Source organism: Podarcis gaigeae, assembly GCF_964106915.1.
Source record: "Podarcis gaigeae genome assembly, chromosome: 7".
Classification (NCBI taxonomy): domain Eukaryota; kingdom Metazoa; phylum Chordata; class Lepidosauria; order Squamata; family Lacertidae; genus Podarcis; species Podarcis gaigeae.
This window is the reverse complement of record NC_139683.1, coordinates 1,791,022-1,807,348: the sequence shown is the minus strand read 5'-3', so window position 1 is coordinate 1,807,348 and position 16,327 is coordinate 1,791,022. Positions and strand designations below refer to the sequence as shown.

At 45.1% G+C, this 16,327-nt stretch overlaps 2 protein-coding genes across 5 annotated transcripts in view; one reads left to right on the top strand and one right to left on the bottom strand.

Annotated features, from left to right (window-relative positions):
• SLC39A4 (solute carrier family 39 member 4) overlaps positions 1-3,867 on the bottom strand; it is a 61,427-nt gene extending 57,560 nt beyond the window's left edge. Inside the window, exons 1-2 of the mRNA XM_083749137.1 lie at positions 3,790-3,867; positions 1,604-1,656 (exon numbers count right to left, since the gene is read on the bottom strand). Of these exons, the coding sequence (XP_083605263.1) occupies positions 1,604-1,648 (45 nt within the window). The 5' untranslated portion in view covers positions 1,649-1,656; positions 3,790-3,867. The remainder of the gene's footprint in view (positions 1-1,603; positions 1,657-3,789) is intronic.
• Positions 3,868-3,989: 122 nt separating this feature from the next.
• Positions 3,990-16,327, top strand: part of LOC310849128 (protein EFR3 homolog A) — a 46,697-nt gene continuing 34,359 nt past the window's right edge. The window contains exons 1-3 of one of the 4 annotated variants that reach the window (XM_083749096.1): positions 3,990-4,098; positions 12,843-12,895; positions 13,969-14,161. In XM_083749096.1, coding sequence (XP_083605222.1) covers positions 14,113-14,161 — 49 coding nt within the window. In that variant the 5' untranslated portion in view covers positions 3,990-4,098; positions 12,843-12,895; positions 13,969-14,112. Of the gene's footprint in view, positions 4,099-7,536; positions 7,588-12,842; positions 12,896-13,968; positions 14,162-16,327 lie in introns of those variants that run through there. The other 3 variants (XM_083749097.1, XM_083749098.1, XM_083749099.1) reach the window with 3 other exon arrangements.

Below are 16,327 nucleotides of genomic sequence, written 5' to 3'. Positions count from 1 at the left end.
GGTACCGCTCCGGCGGGAAGGTAAACGGCATTTCCGTGCGCTGCTCTGGTTCGCCTAAAGCGGCTTAGTCATGCTGGCCACATGACCCGGAAGCTGTACGCCGGCTCCCTCGGCCAATGAAGCGAGATGAGCGCCGCAACCCCAGAGTCGGCCACGACTGGACCTAATGGTCAGGGGTCCCTTTACCTTTACTTTATTCTGCCTTGGGCAGACCACAGCTAGAATACTGTGTCCAGTTCTGGGTGCCACAATTTAAGAAAGATGTTGTGCAAAGGAGGGTGTGCAAGGGAACCTGTGCAAAGGAGGGTGACCAAAATGTTCAAGCGTCCGGAAACCAAGCCTTATGAAGAATACTTGAGGGAGTTGGGCATGGGAGAAGAAAATACCGAGAGGTGATATACATTCATCCATACATCGTTTTATCCATGGGTAGGCAAACTAAGGCCTGGGGGCCGGATCTGGCCCAATCGCCTTCTAAATCCGGCCTGCAAATGGTTAAGGAATCTGCGTGTTTTTACATATGTAGAATGCATGCTTTTATTTAAAATGCATCTCTGGGTTATTTGTGGGGCATAGGAATTCATTCATTCCCCCTCCAAAAAAATATACCGGTAGTCGCCCCCCCAAGGTCTGAGGGACAGTGGACTGGCCCTCTGCTGAAAAAGTTTGCTGGCCCCTGTATTATCTGTATGCTGCCTTTCCATAGTTCAAACGATGTTCAAGGGGTCTTGAAAAATGAACAAAATTACTAATTCTAAACGTGACAAAAGCAGTCATGGGCAATAAATAAAACATCAAGAAGTACACATGCAAAGTAAATCATAAGCTCTAAAATAAAGATACAAATAAGTAATTTGTATTACTTATTCCACCCCCCCCCCAAACAATACTCCAGCCCAAGCAGCCTCAGCTTCTGCAGCTGGAGTCAATCAGGGACCCATTCTTTCAGCCCAAGTGGGAAATGACTGTGCTGCCTGCATTCTGAGTAGAGCCCATGGCTCTTTTAACATGCTCTTGAGAAACCAAAGCAGCTCTGCTTTCTGAGATTTCCAAATGCAAGGCAACTCCGGGCCTATATAAGTCCTAAAGAGCTCCTTCGCCATCTGGTGGACACTACCTGATGTGAACACTTCGGTTGGTTTGATTAGTACAGTGGTACCTTGGGTTACATACGCTTCAGGTTACATATGCTTCACGTTACAGACTCTGCTAACCCAGAAATAGTACCTTGGGTTAAGAACTTTGCTTCAGGATGAGAACAGAAATCGTGCTCTGGTGGTGCGGCGGCAGTGGGAGGCCCCATTAGCTAAAGTGGTGCTTCAGGTTAAGAACAGTTTCAGGTTAAGAACGGATCTCCGGAACGAATTAAGTACTTAACCCAAGGTACCACTGTACTGTATTCACAATAGCAGTTAAAACATTTCTGGATGGCAATGAGCACGTCTGCTACAACGTCTGAAGCCAGAGCTCCACGTTCAAAGATGCATCACACCTGCCACATTTTGTTTCTGCTTTTCTTTTTCAGAAGAGATTTCCTCCAAAGGACCGAATCTCAAATTCTCAGTGCAAACGCCTTACATTTCCAACAGGTTGCCATACTTACTGCCAGGCATTGTTGATGTGAAGCTTGGCTTCTATTTTCCACCATGTGATAAACTGCAAGAGAAAAAAGAAAGTCCTCACGTCAGAGCCATTGACTTGGTGCAGCTGATGCTATTAACAGGCTTACAGCTAACTCCCACTGAACAGTGAAGAGAGAAGAAGATCCCATTTGAAGACATGGAGCTAAGCGCTCAGCACCCAGAGACAACCCATCCAGCCCCTAGTCCTGTTCACAAGCAGTGTCAGATTTACATAAAAGCTAAACAAGCTATAGCTTAGGGCCCCACTCTCTTGCCCCCCCGTAAATTCACTATTAATATACTTCTTCTTAACTGTATTTCAGTTCCACAATGACTTAGATAAAATACATATTAGGTGATGTCTCTGCTTTTTAAGATGCTGTCTAGGTTTGTCATCACCTTTCTCCCAAGAAGCAGGCGTCCTTTAATTTCGTGGCTGCTGTCACGATCTGCAGTGATCATGGAGCCCAAGAAAGTAAAATCTCTCACTGCCTCCATTTCTTCCCCTTCTATTTGCCAGGAGGTGATGGGACCAGTGGCCATGATCTTCGTTTTTTTGATGCTGAGCTTCCAGAACACTGTCCCACCACCTCGTTCCTCTGTCGTCCCCTTCCCCTTGCGCCCTCCATCTTTCCCAACATCAGGGTCTTTTCCAGGGAGTTCTCTTCTGATGAGGTGGCCAAAGTCTTGGAGCCTCAGCTTCAGGATCTGTCCTTCCAGTGAGCACTCAGGGTTCATTTCCTTCAGAAGGGATCGGTTGGATCTTCTTGCAGTCCATGGGACTCTCAAGAGTCTCCTCCAGCACCAGAATTCAAAAGCATCCATTCTTCGGCGATCAGCCTTCTTTATGGTCCAGCTCTCACTTCCATGCATCACTACTGGGAAAACCAGAGCTTTAACTATACGAACCTTTGTTGGCAAGGTGATGTCTATGCTTTTTAAGATGCTGTCTAGGTTTGTCATTGCTTTTCTCCCAAGAAGCAGGCGTCTTTTAATTTTGTGGCTGCTGTCACCATCTGCAGTGATCATGGAGCCCAAGAAAGTAAAATCTCTCACTGCCTCCATTTCTTCCCCTTCTATTTGCCAGGAGGTGATGGGACCAGTGGCCATGATCTTCGTTTTTTTGATGTTGAGCTTCCAGAACACTGTCCCACCACCTCGTTCCTCTGCCGTCCCCTTCTCCTTGTCCCCTTCTCCATCTTTCCCAACATCAGGGTCGTTTCCAGGGAGTCTTCTCTTCTCCTGAGGTGGCCAAAGTCTTGGAGCCTCAACTTCACGATCTGTCCTTCCAGTGAGCACTCAGGGTTCATTTCCTTCAGAATGGATCGGTTGGATCTTCTTGCAGTCCATGGGACTCTCAAGAGTCTCCTCCAGCACCAGAATTCAAAAGCATCCATTCTTCGGCGATCAGCCTTCTTTATGGTCCCGCTCTGACTTCTATACATCACTACTGGGAAAACCAGAGCTTTAACTAGACGGACCTTTGTTGGCAAGGTGATGTCTCTGCTTTTTAAGATGCTGTCTAGGTTTGCCATTGTTTTCCTCCCAAGAAGCAGGCAATCTTTTAATTTCGCGACTGAGGTCACCATCTGCAGTGATCATGGAGCCCAAGAAAGTAAAATCTCTCACTGCCTCCATTTCTTCCCCTTCTATTTGCCAGGAGGTGATGGGACCAGTGGCCATGATCTTCGTTTTTTTGATCTTGAGCTTCAAACACTGTCCCACCATCTCGTCCTCTGTCGCCCCCTTCTCCTTGTGCCCCCCATCTTTCCCAACATCAGGGTCTTTTCCAGGGAGTCTTCTCTTCTCCTGAGGGGGCCAAAGTCTTGGAGCCTCAGCTTCAGGATCTGCCCTTCCAGTGAGCACTCAGGGCTGATTTCCTTCAGAATGGAGAGGTTTGATCTTCTTGCAGTCCATGGGACTCTCAAGTGTCTCCTCCAGCTTAATTGTATTTCAGTTCAATAACTTTATTAAAATACATGTTTTGTTACGTGCAAATGGCTTGAGATACCTATGAGGTCCATAAATGACCATATAGCATCTATTCAACCCCCAAAACAGGGGCAATTTGCTGCTGACAAAGGAGAGCTGGACATAGAAAGGGCCCCATTCCCTTCAGGAGCTGAGGGCCTGGTCCAACCTCAATCCGGCCCCGCGGCTGGCCTACCTCACAGGCTTGTTGTGAGGGCAGAAACGTTCCTGCGCATGCGTGAGAGCTCCTTGGGCTAGAAATGCGCAAGCGAGTAAACTGATAAATACATATGAGGAAAGGAAGAGCGGGCGGGGAGCGAGCGTCGCCGCGGGGTCGGTCTAGATGACCCTGGTCGGCGCCGGAACCCCCTTGGCGCGAACGCGGCGCTGAGGCGAGGGACTACAACGCCCACAATGCACCGCGCGCGGCGGCCGAGGCTCCCGGAGGCCCCGAGAGGCGGGCCAAGATGGCGGCGGCGCCTGCTCTGAGGCGGAGGCCCCGGCGGTGAGTCCTGCCCTGGGGGGGGGGGCACGGGAGGGGAAGAAATATTGTCATTATTTATTAAATTCCCAGCCCCTCCCTGTGAGGGCGTGCGAGGTCTGGGGTCTTTCCCTCCCCCTCCCCCCAAGATACTCCCCTCCCCCCTTATTCGCTTTGGGGTCGAGGGGGGCACCTCATGGAGCTCAGTCCACAGGCAGGCAGCCCCCCCCCGGGACACGCTTCTCTGCCCGTGTTCACACACACACACATCCCGGGGGTGGACTAGATGTCCCTTGGAGTTCCCTTCCTAGCCCTCTTCTTCCCCCCTCAGTTCCATTATTGAATCCTATGAGAGGCCCCTTATCGATCGGGGGGGTGGGGGCGCTTCCTCGTTTTATAATGGGTTTGTGTGAGAGTTTTTCTTTTTTAATAATGGTAATAATAATATAATTTATTATGTATACCCCACCCATCTGACTGGGCTTCCCCAGCCACCCTGGGCGGCTTCCAATTTTTTTAGCTCCAATTTATTATTTTTATAATAACCAAAAAAGAAGATGCCAATCAAAAATTTAAATCCTTCGTCTTCATTGACTCCCCCTCCTGGTTCCATTGTTTTATACTTATTCATGCACGCCCATCAAATCTTATATTCTTAGCAGTCCAATTTTACAGCATTGTTCATGTTGTCACAAGTGACCTTTAGAAGTTCAACTAATGTAAAAGCCTGTACACCAGGCTTGCAAAGTATGCATTAAACATCTCCCCCCTTTTAAAAAAAGAATCAGTGCCCTTTTTCTTTCTTGGGTTTCAAATGATCTAATATGTCCTGCACATGGTTGCCATTCATTTGATTCTGAATTGATTTTAGAATGTATTTCAATTAATAGATTGTGATTTTATGTAAATTGTGTTACTTTTACTGTTAGCCGCTCTGAGCCCGGCTTCGGCTGGGGAGGGCAGGATATGAATATATTATTATTATTATTTATTATAGTTCATTAATTTGTTTTGCCAGTCTTCTTTTTCTTCTCTGTGAGAGTTTTCCTGATGGGGGGGAGTGTTGTATCTGAGCCCCCCCTTCTTCCTTCCCCCTACCTGCCTTTCTCTCCCACCCCCCAAAATGGGGTTACTGTTTCTTTCCAGGAAGCATTTCTTGGAGGTTTTTAAGCCATCTGCCCTGGATGCTTTCATTGAGATTCCTGCAAAGATGCTAGAATATTTAGAACTTGCGAAAATGACTGGGAGAATAAGAGGAGACTCAAATCAGGAAGCCAGTCAAGATAAGACAATATTCAAAGAATATCTTCAAAAGTACAGTCGAACCTCCGTTTAAGTAACCCTCTGGTTATGTAAATTTTGGGATTCACGCGTGGCAAACCTGGAAGTATTTTACCAGGTTTTGCTGTACGTGCATGCACAGACGCTGTCTGCGCATGCGCAGATGTGGTCCTCAGGTTGCGGAAACCTCGGGATCCGACCGGAACGGATCCTGCCTGCAACTGGAGCTACCACTGTACTGTGATAATGCAAAGCTCCTGACAAATTTTGATTGAATCTTGAAATATAAGGAAATTACAAAAGTCAAAAATTTCCTGATAAGTAATGGGAAAATAATAACAATGAAGTGCGTATAGAACAATAAGATGTAATGTGTGCAATGAGGTGAATCGGAAGTTACAGTGTGTGTTATGTGAAATGTGTAGTGTTGTTAGTTAGTCTTTATGGGCTGCCTAGGTGTGGTTTTTTTTGGGGGGGGTCTATATGCAATGTAAATTGTTTTGTAAAAAGAAAAAGAAAATAGAGATTATTGTATTGCAGGGGGTTGGGCTGGATGACTCCACGGTGTCCCTTCCGACTCCACGATTCTGTGATTCTGCCGGCACCTGCTTGCTTTGTTTTGATTTTTAAAAGCTCCCCTGCCATCGATCGGTTAAAAACTCCCAAGTGGAGAAGTTGGGGCACCCCTTGTCCCCCCAGGTATTCCGCAGAGAGAAGTGTGCGGCAAAGAAGGAATGCTCCAACTTCTTCTTGCCCCCCCCCCACTTCCTGCTGTCTTGTGACAGCTTAAGAGCCTGGGGTGCCACCCTCCTCTGCTGTTAGAACGGCAGAGTTGGAAGGGAAGGGTCCCCCGAAGGCCATCTAGTCCAACCCCCTGCAATGCAGGTGAAACAGATGACCACCCAACTTAAGCTTAAAAACACCCCACCGCCTTCCAAAAACATAGGCGTCTGTGTCTACACTGAAGGGGTTTCTTGGTGTTGTTAAGGGAACCCGGTGAGCAAAACCCAGCATGGCAGCGCGCCCTTGGTTGTAGGCAATGGCAGTAGTAAGGCAGGGCAAAAATCACATCTGGCTTTTCAGGATATTGCCAGGGAGAACAGCTGGCCGTGAATTACAAGAAAACCAAAGTCATGGTTTTCTCAAGAAACTATAGGGTCCCTGCATGGCGCATGTACAACCAACTAATTGAGCAGGTCAGAGTTTTCAAATATCCTGGCCTTATTTTCCAGTCTATGGGGTCATGGGGAGCAAATGTGCAAAAGAAAAAGCGTCCTAAAGCGCCATAATTCTGACGCGCTTTTTCCGCACAAAAGGTGGTAAACATACACCATCAGTCCTGGAAGTGTTCCAAGCTGAACCCCTATATGTCCAAGTCCGAGCTATTATATGGGGCTCAGATTTGGACAGGCACTCACCTTGGATCTTGATTCAAAACCCTAAAATGTGTTTTATAAAACTGACTTTTTATTTCTATTCTTTGTATACCATATGGTTGCTTTATTGCTATGGCCGATGGCTAACACAAATAAATATTCATTCAATCGCATCTCGCCCAGTCTCCCACTCCTGCTCTTCCTTAAGATTTGCCAGCCTCACAAGAACTTCGTGACTTTGGCTAGCTCAGCTAGCCTCGAGTTCTTGCATATCTGTGTATGAGATGGCGCCCATTTCACAGATGGCACAGTAACCTCTTCCGTGCTCTGCGTTGAATTGATTCAGACCTTTGTCTTTAGGCACTAGTGAGTGAGTAGAGGGGCAGAGGGCTGCTTCTTCCATCCTCTGCGCCCCATATGGAAGCCTAAAGGGGTGCCTTCAAACAGAAGCCCCAACCTCTACACTCAGAGTAGGGCTACTAGAGGGGAGGCTGGGCTCTCCATCCCTCCTCTGATAATCTCCCAGCTCACTAGTAACTTTGCAGACTTTTTTGTAAGGTTTTTTCATCTCATTTTATAATGTATCTCTTCTTTGGTGATCCCTCGTAGCCGAGTAAGATTGTCTTCCATAAACACGGTTTTAACAATGAGTCCGTAAGTGACTGTGGAGGCCGATCTGGATCCACACCTCCTTCCACAGTGGGGACATTGGTTTCCGGGCTACTTTGATTGTTGGTGAGAGACAGCTGAGAGGTAACTAAATACCTTTATTCAGGCTTACGGAACAATTTCCTATTGTTGCTTCACTATAGAACTCTTCTCAGCCAAGACGGTTTCTTTAGGTCCTAAGGAACAGGTATTTATTACCTATAATCCACAATACGCTCTCAGCTTTTTAAAAAAGTGCAGCTGCCAGTATCAGTGTATCCTGGTGGAGTTTAACAGAGCATGATGTTGCTCAGGGTTTTTCTCTGGAGACTGTGCTACGATTGAAGTGACCCCAAGGGACCCCTCATCTCTGGTGTATCGCCAGGCAAGTGCTGTCGCTGCGTGTTTGTACAAGCCTGCCAAAGTGTACAAATAGCTTTCTTCATTAAGTTTTCCGCATTGATTTATCAGTGATAACCTTTTCTAAAACATTTGGGGGTCCTTTAGTTGACCAAAATGGCATTTATCTCATTTCAAAGCTGTGGTTGAAATTGGTTGCCCAGATCCCTAGAAATGTGATCTTCATTCCTAGAATCATTTGAAATGTTCTGCCCTGAGCACAGGTAGCTCTTTGGAGGTTAAAATAGTTCTAAATTGTTGTGATTCCCGCCCCCCCCCTAAACTGGAAAGCACTCCGGGGTTTGTTGGCACTGTAATCACAGCAGAGGCAAATGACAGTTCTTCCGTGTTGCGAATGAGGCTGGATCTAGGGCTGTGCCCTTGGCTGCATAATTCTGTGCCGTCCTTCCTCTCTCAGGAACAGTGCTCTAAGATGCTGTGTGTCCTGCCAAGGTGGGTCTCTCTCTCTCTTTGTATCAGTGACAAGGCGTGGAGGGACAGGGGCTGCTTTGTTCTCCTTGGGGTGATTGTCAGGACGTTGGCACAGCTTTGGGTGACAGTGCGGGTACTTCGTAGCGTTGGCTGGTGGTGATTCTAGGATTTTGTGCGATAAAATGATGGCACGGAGTGACAGTTTCTCTGATGGTGTAGTGGGAAGGTCATTGCAGGATGCGGTTTTTGCCTCTAGAAAAAATTGTGCAAGGCAGGAAGGATTTTTTAAAAAATCTACCTTGAACAGTTCTAGGAAAATATCATTGGGAATTTCTAGCTGGGCATTTCAGAACTTTTTTCCACAAAGAAAAGAACATGTGCTTATGGAACAAAGAATAATCCAGCCTTTTTTGAGAATAGTGTTGGAAAGCTCTGTTTCTGAAAAGGATGCAATGATCCAAACTCAACTTTCATGAAGAAACATTAAAGTAAGGTATTCCTCCTCCCACCCAAGACTTTATTATTATTGCAAGCTGCCATTAATTTTCACTTTTACAGCTCCCACAATGAATATTTTAAATATTGCTGTTCTTTTTCTCCCTTTTCTCTATTCACATGATGTCTTGAAAAGAAAATGTATTTTGAGGATTTCCCCCCCCTGAAAAGGTGGCATGGGTGCACTGTTTAAATTGGGGCATTTAAACAAAAACATATTTTTTAATTCAGTGAAAGTTGTGATTAAAAGTCAGATAAGGCAAAAAGAAAACCATAATTGGATGGAAAGCCAGTTAAACGCATGGCTGCTATATAGGTTAAGTCACACAGATTTCTCTGTATCCTACATATGAGGTGATGCAGATGGCATGGCCTTTCCTAAAATAACATAGTTTTGTCTTGTAGCAAGTAGAGTGGGAAGTGTCAGCTATCTGTCTGGGTAGATAGCAGACTGCACCTCTGTAATAATGAATATGCAGAGGTCTTTAGACAATTTAAAAACCATATTTCCTCCCATGCTTGCTGTTAAGACAGTTTTGTAAGCCTATTATGTAAGGTTACGGTGGCACTGGGATGAATCCTGGCCCTACAGAGTCCCAACTCCAGCTGTCCATTAGTTTGTGCGATTTAGATACTGTCTCTGAGTGAAGAAGGGGAATTGGTGACAAGCTTTCCTGGGTACCATATGATGCATCCTTGCGTTAAGGGCTATGAACTGTTTGCTTCCCTTCTGACTGTTTCATTCAGTTAGTTCTTGTCTGTCACTCTGCAGTAAAAAAATAAATATATGTTGGGGTCACCAGAGCAGCAGAATCCTCACAGTTGCTGCCGATTCCAACCTTTTGATCCCAAAACTTCATATTTAGTTGCTCTGTAAGAAACATTTGTAGACTAAAGGAGAGCAGGTGTAGCTTGAATGCAGATGTAGTTTAAATGCTCCAGAACATGAGTACCTGACGAGCGAGTCTTCTGCATCGCGCCCATGTGGTGGGAAACATGAGCCCCAGGTAGTGGAGCATTTGACTGGATTTTAGATCATCAGAACAACTGCTTGTAACATACTCTAGTACAAGGTGCCCTATGGCCTAGATGCTGCTGAGCCATAAAATCCCTAATCTACTTCAGTCCATCTGAGTATCAGTTCTAGGATTCTCAAACAGAAGCTCCCAGAAATTAACAGCTCAAGTTATTAGCTATTGCGTGAATATTTAAATCTTGTGCTTCCTACCCATGTGGTTGCATGTCCTTCTCACATGTTTTCGTTTTGTTTTGCCTGCAAAATATCGTATTTTTCGCTCTATAAGACGCACCAGACCACAAGACGCACCTAGATTTTGGAGGAGGAAAACAAGAAAAAAAAAAATTCTGAATCTCAGAAGCCAGTGAAGCGCAGTGAAAGCAGCAATCCCTCTTGCTGTTCTGGCTTCTGGGATAGCTGCGCAGCCTGCATTCGCTCCATAAGACGCACACACATTTACCCTTACTTTTTAGGAGGGAAAAAGTGAGTCTTATAGAGCAGAAAGTACGGTAAATCTTTGAAAGGCCAGCAGTAGATGAAACACCACGAAATACTCCCCATCCGGTTTCTTTATGTCTCAGCCTAACTTACTTAGCAGGGTTGTTGTGAGGATAAAATTATACAATTCAGTGTATGCTGCCCTGTCAAATCCTTGGAAAAAGAGGACACGCATTTGATAATGTTATTTTGCTACTAGTAATAGAACTTGTTGTAAGGCAGGTTTTGTTTAATGCGCCTTAGTGCGTCGTCTGTCCTTCACAGTCTGCTCCATTTCCCAAATGCTCCATCCCACTTATTTTTGTGCAAGGCAAGATGTGGCCTGAGAGATACCCAACTGCATTTTCCATTGTTTTTAACCTCTGTCAGAGCAGCAATATTTTAAAAAAAATGTTTTAACTTTGCCTTTATGTTTGGGGCAATCAACAACAACACATGGTCAAGCTAGCTAACTCATTTTACATATGTTTATGGGGGTTTTTTTGGCCTTTGAGGTGTGCCAGTCATTAAGATTGAATTTTGATTATGGTATGGCCGATCACGAAATCAGAGGCATTAATTAAAGCCATGCTGTTCATAGACAAGACGGCAGAAGTGTACCTACAAAAGCCAGGGAAGCTGTTACATAATTGACACCACCCACAGACATAGTTTCGCTTCCTCTGTTGTGTTCCTTTGCTTCTGTACGCGTGCCTTCTTCCCACAGTTGTGCAAAGAGGCATTTATCTTTTCAGTTTTGCCTCAAAGGGCAAAAACGGCACGAACGTACATAAAATGAGCTAGTTAGCATGACCATGTGCTGTTGCTGATTGCCCCAATCATAAAGGCAGAGTTAAAACATTTCTTTAAAATATTGCTGCTCTGACAGATGGAAAATGCAGGTGGGTGTCTCTCAGTCCGTCCATCCCCTGCCTACTTGAGCACTGTACAAGATCACATTAAGAAAGGAATGTCAGAGGGGATGCATGTTGATTGTGAGGGATGCAGAAAAAATAGTTCCTGTATAGAAAACTAGAGCATAATTCACTTCGGAGTTCTGCGCAAACTCCCCTGCGGTTGTCAGGAGCTTCAGAAAAGCTGGGGCCGTGGCCTTGCTCAGCTCTTTCCCATTTCATTGTGCAGAGAAGGGAAGCATCCAGTTGAAGTGCAATCTATTTCTCGACTTGAAAGCTTCCCCAAGGCAAGATTTAGAAAAGTTTGCACCACTGAACTCTGGCACGTATGCAGTTCCAAACCTGAAACTAAAATGTATTAATAACCAAATTTAATAGTGTTAAGCTTAATAATTAACATTAAAAAGGTAAAGGTACCCCTGACCATTAGGTTCAGTCACAGACGACTTTGGGGTTGCGGCACTCATCTCGCTTTACTGGCCGAGGGAGCCGGCGTTTGTCCGCAGACAGCTTCTGGGTCATGTGGCCAGCAGGACTAAGTCGCTTCTGGTGAACCAGAGCAGCTCACGGAAACGCCATTTACCTTCCCCCCGGAGTGGTACCTATTTATCTACTTGCACTTTGACGTGCTTTGGAACTGCTAGGTTGGCAGGAGCTGGGACCGAGCAACGGGAGCTCACCCCGTCGCAGGGATTCGAACCACCGACCTTCTGATTGGCAAGCCCTAGGCTCTGTGGTTTAACCCACAGTGCCACCTGCATCCCATAACTAACATTATTGGGCCTTATATCTAGGAGTTGGACGGTGGTACCCTAAACATGAGCAGTTTCTCTTTTCTAATAGAGTGGAGCCTGTTTAAGACTTCTGCCGCCTACCCTGTGATCTTGGACATGTTTACATGGGGAGAGGATGCTATTAAATCCAGTGGGAGTTGCTCTCATGTAATTGTGTATCGGACTCCGCCTTTCGAAAGGTCTGGAGGCACATGGCACAGCTTTGAAGCTAAGCAGATTTGGCCCTGCGCACAGCCTGAGTGGAAAGACAGCCTGGCAGCCCGAGGGGAGCTGCTCTGAGCTCCTCCAAGACAGAAAGGGGCATCAGTGTAAGATCTGAATATTAACTCCTGGATGATCAGAGAGGGCCTCTTCTCCAGGTTCCCGATCACCTGGGGGCAGTGGTTAGTTGTCTGGGAAAAGGGCATTTTTAGCAGTGACACCCCAATTTTGAAATGCTCTTCCAATAGAGGATTTCTCCAGTGCCTACTCTGATGTCTTTCTGGAGCTGGGCAAAGACTTTTATATTTTCCCAGGTTTTTAGCTCTTGCTGATCTGTTTTGTTTTGGCCTTCATTTTATATCTTCATGCTGCTTTGAAAGATCTGCCTTGTTTCTGAATGTGAATTCTGATTGATGTATTTTATCAAAGTAATTGTGGAACTGAAATACAATTAAGAAGAAGTATATTAATAGTGAATTTGCGGGGGGGGGGGCAAGAGAGTGGGGCCCTAAGCTATAGCTTGTTTAGCTTTTATGTAAATCTGACACTGCTTGTGAACAGGACTAGGGGCTGGATGGATTGTCTCTGGGTGCTGAGCGCTTAGCTCCATGTCTTCAAATGGGATCTTCTTCTCTCTTCACTGTTCAGCGGGAGTTAGCTGTAAGCCTGTTAATAGCATCAGCTGCACCAAGTCAATGGCTCTGACGTGAGGACTTTCTTTTTTCTCTTACAGATTATCACATGGTGGAAAATAGAAGCCAAGCTTCACATCAACAATGCCTGGCAGTAAGTATGGCAACCTGTTGGAAATGTAAGGCGTTTGCACTGAGCATTTGAGATTCGGTCCTTTGGAGGAAATCTCTTCTGAAAAAGAAAAGCAGAAACAAAATGTGGCAGGTGTGATGCATCTTTGAACGTGGAGCTCTGGCTTCAGACGTTGTAGCAGACGTGCTCATTGCCATCCAGAAATGTATTAACTGCTCTTGTGAATAAGCCTAGCAGCTAGAGGGCTTGAGTCTTAAGCTGCTAGGCAAATGTAGCAGTCAAAGTGGAACTCCCTCCAGTGCAGAGCTAAAACTACTATTTAAATACTTAGCAGAAAATAAAATGGACACTTATCTGTAAAATCTGGCTAACTCTTTTTTTTTTATCGAGGCATTCATAATAGAGAGATCAAGAAATAAATATTCCCACAATTGAAACAGAAGCTTGATGAAGGAAATAACTGGTGTGCAGTTAGTACTGAGGTTCACAATCATGCAGTCTTTAGATGTGGCTGCTATAATTAAAACATGCACAAAAATGGGAAATCCATTGTAGTACCGGTAATTACTGGCCAAAATGGGCAAGTAGCTCAGCTATTTGTATTCTTGTGCTTCTTTATTTTCTTGTATGCCTGGGTATATCTCCCTTTAAAAATAATCAAAAAAATAAATCAGTCTTTATCCATGTTTAAAAAAACATTTTAAAATTTCTAAGTTATTCAGAAGCTCTGGTCTAGGGGAAAAAAGGGTTACCTCTCTTTAAAAGACAGACCATTCATTTTCAAGTGTGGTGCCCCTTTTTAAAAACACCTAGTTCAGTGACTTAGAAACATCAATACTTTTCTATTCAGATATTTCTAAGGTGCTTTGTGTGTGAGAAGCCTTGATCCTTCTTGCAGAACTAGTGAAATACAATGGCCTTTGATTTCAATATTTTTTCATACTTTTGTGTGTGCACATGAGTACCACAACCTTTCCTTCTGTAGCTGGCATTGTGTCTTGGCTGTCTTTGACAATGGATTAGAAAGAGAGAGAGAGATCCTTTTAAAGTACACTTTTCAAGTGTGAACAATGTATTCCTTTTATTGAGTGCAGCAGTTGATCAGCATCACTCAGGCTAGGAAGAGAAGCAGCTCTTTCAACATAACAAACAGCAACATGACATTGGCTATACAGCAGATGCAACATTGCAGAAGAAATGTTCTGTACTTCTGGAGCGTTGGCGGGCTGCTAAAGTGAATGTCAAGCTTAAGGCTAATAGCATTTGGAGGTTGCTTGCATGGATGTGGTAAGCTCTTTGCTTGCACTAAAATTGTATCAAAAATGATCTTCAAATAGATTTAGTTATTTATTTGCTGCTTATGTTCATACTCTTGCCTTCCTCCAAATGGAGCCAGGGAGGCTAACAGCAATTTAAACCATTCAAAACCATTCTCTCTCTCTCTCTCTCTCTCTCTCTCTCTCTCTCACACACACACACACACACACACACACACACACACAAACACACACACACACACGTATGTGTGTGTGTATATAAAAAATAATAATTAAACAATTCAAACACTGAAGACAGCATCGGTTCATAAAGTACCCTCTCTTGATACACTGTACAGTTAGGCACCAAATGCTAGCAAAACAAAATGTGGTTTTAGGCGATGTCGCCAATAAGGGAGAGAATCTGATCACAGCTTCGTTCCATAAGAAGGGGCCTTAACTGAGAAGGCCCTGCTCGGCACCACCTCCCGGTAAACCATGGCCATTGGTGACACTGAGCAGAGCCTTCCCAGCAGATCTCAAAACCTAGGCTGGGGAACAGTAAGGGAGAACCTCTTTTAAGTACCGAGGTCATATAGGACTTAGTATCCTGGAACCAATACCTTGAATTGGTTCTGGTGGCCAATAGGCAGACAGTGCAGAGTTCAGTGTATCAGCATTTTGCACTTATTGCAGCCTCTGGACCATCTTCAAGGGCAGCCCCATGTGTAGTACATTGCAGTAGTCCATTTTTTAAAAAAACGTGTAAGATGAGCGTTCAGTCCAGGGTTCTTGGCTCAGGAGTATTGAAAGCCTGTGAATGCAACAAAGCAGTACATTACTGGTCTCGACTACAATAGGTTGTAGTAATAATCATGATGGAACCAGAGGAGGAGAAAGGTGGTTGTTGTTGTTTAGTCGTGTCTGACTCTTTGTGACCCCATGGACCAGAGAACGCCAAGCCCTCCTGTCTTCCACTGCCTCCTGCAGTTTGGTCAAACTCATGCTGGTAGCTTCGAGAACACTGTCCCACCATCTCATCCTCCGTCGTCCCCTTCTCCTTGTGCCCTCCATCTTTCCCAGCATCAGGGTCTTTTCCAGGGAGTCTTCTTTTCTCATGAGGTGGCCAAAGTCTTGGAGCCTCAGCTTCAGGATCTGTCCTTCCAGTGAGCACTCCGGGTTGATTTCCTTCAGAATGCATCGATTTGATCTTCTTGCAGTCCATGGGACTCTCAAGAGTCTCCTCCAGCACCATAATTCAAAAGCATCCATTCTTCGGTGATCAGCCTTCTTTATGGTCCAGCTCTCACTTCCATACATCACTAATGGGAAAACCAGAGCTTTAACTATATGGACCTTTGTCGGCAAGGTGATGTCTATGCTTTTTAAGATGCTGTGGCCCCAACTCATGATTCTTGGTGGGTGTCTGAGGCCCCACAGTTCAAAAACATCCCCAAATGCCAGTATATTTTAATCATGTTTTTTCTGGCTGCTCTATTCTGCAAGGCTACTCAGTTGTTACAACTTTTCATAGAGGTATTGTTTTGGAAGAGACCTGGGGGCTTGTCTAGTCCAACTCCCTGCTCAAAGCTAGCTCTGCATGCAGAATGCAACTATAGCATCCCCGACCCATGGCTGCCCAGCTTCTGTTTAAATACTGCCAGCAAAGGGGGTTGGACTAGATGACCAACTCTACAATTCTATTCATCTTAAGAGCCTCACACTGCCCCAGATGGTCCATTCTTCTGCTATATAGGTCTTAGCATTTACAAGTCTCTCCTAATATTCAGCTTCCCCATAGTTTTTATTCATTGGTTCTAGGCTTGTTCTCTGGAGCAACAGAGAGCAAGTCTGCTCCCTTCAGATACCTGAAGGTTTCTATCATGCCATCCCTTAATCTTACGTTCCTCAAGAGAGCAATCTCAGGTATCTGAAAGGTTATCGCACAGAAGCTGCTGCAGCAGCAGGCTGCTATCTGGCCCGGAGCGCTATTTGATGCCTGTCCTGCTAGCAGCATTAAACAGCCAGCCCTCTATACCAATGTGGGTGGCTGGGTTACAGTGTGTACCCGTTTGAACGACATATATTTCTGCACAGAACTGTATTAACTTTATTTCTACAAATGTTAATGCAGTTTTTTGAGAGAGTTTGTTTCCTTTCTCCTTTTACCCTACACTTATTCGGCTGTAAATAATAG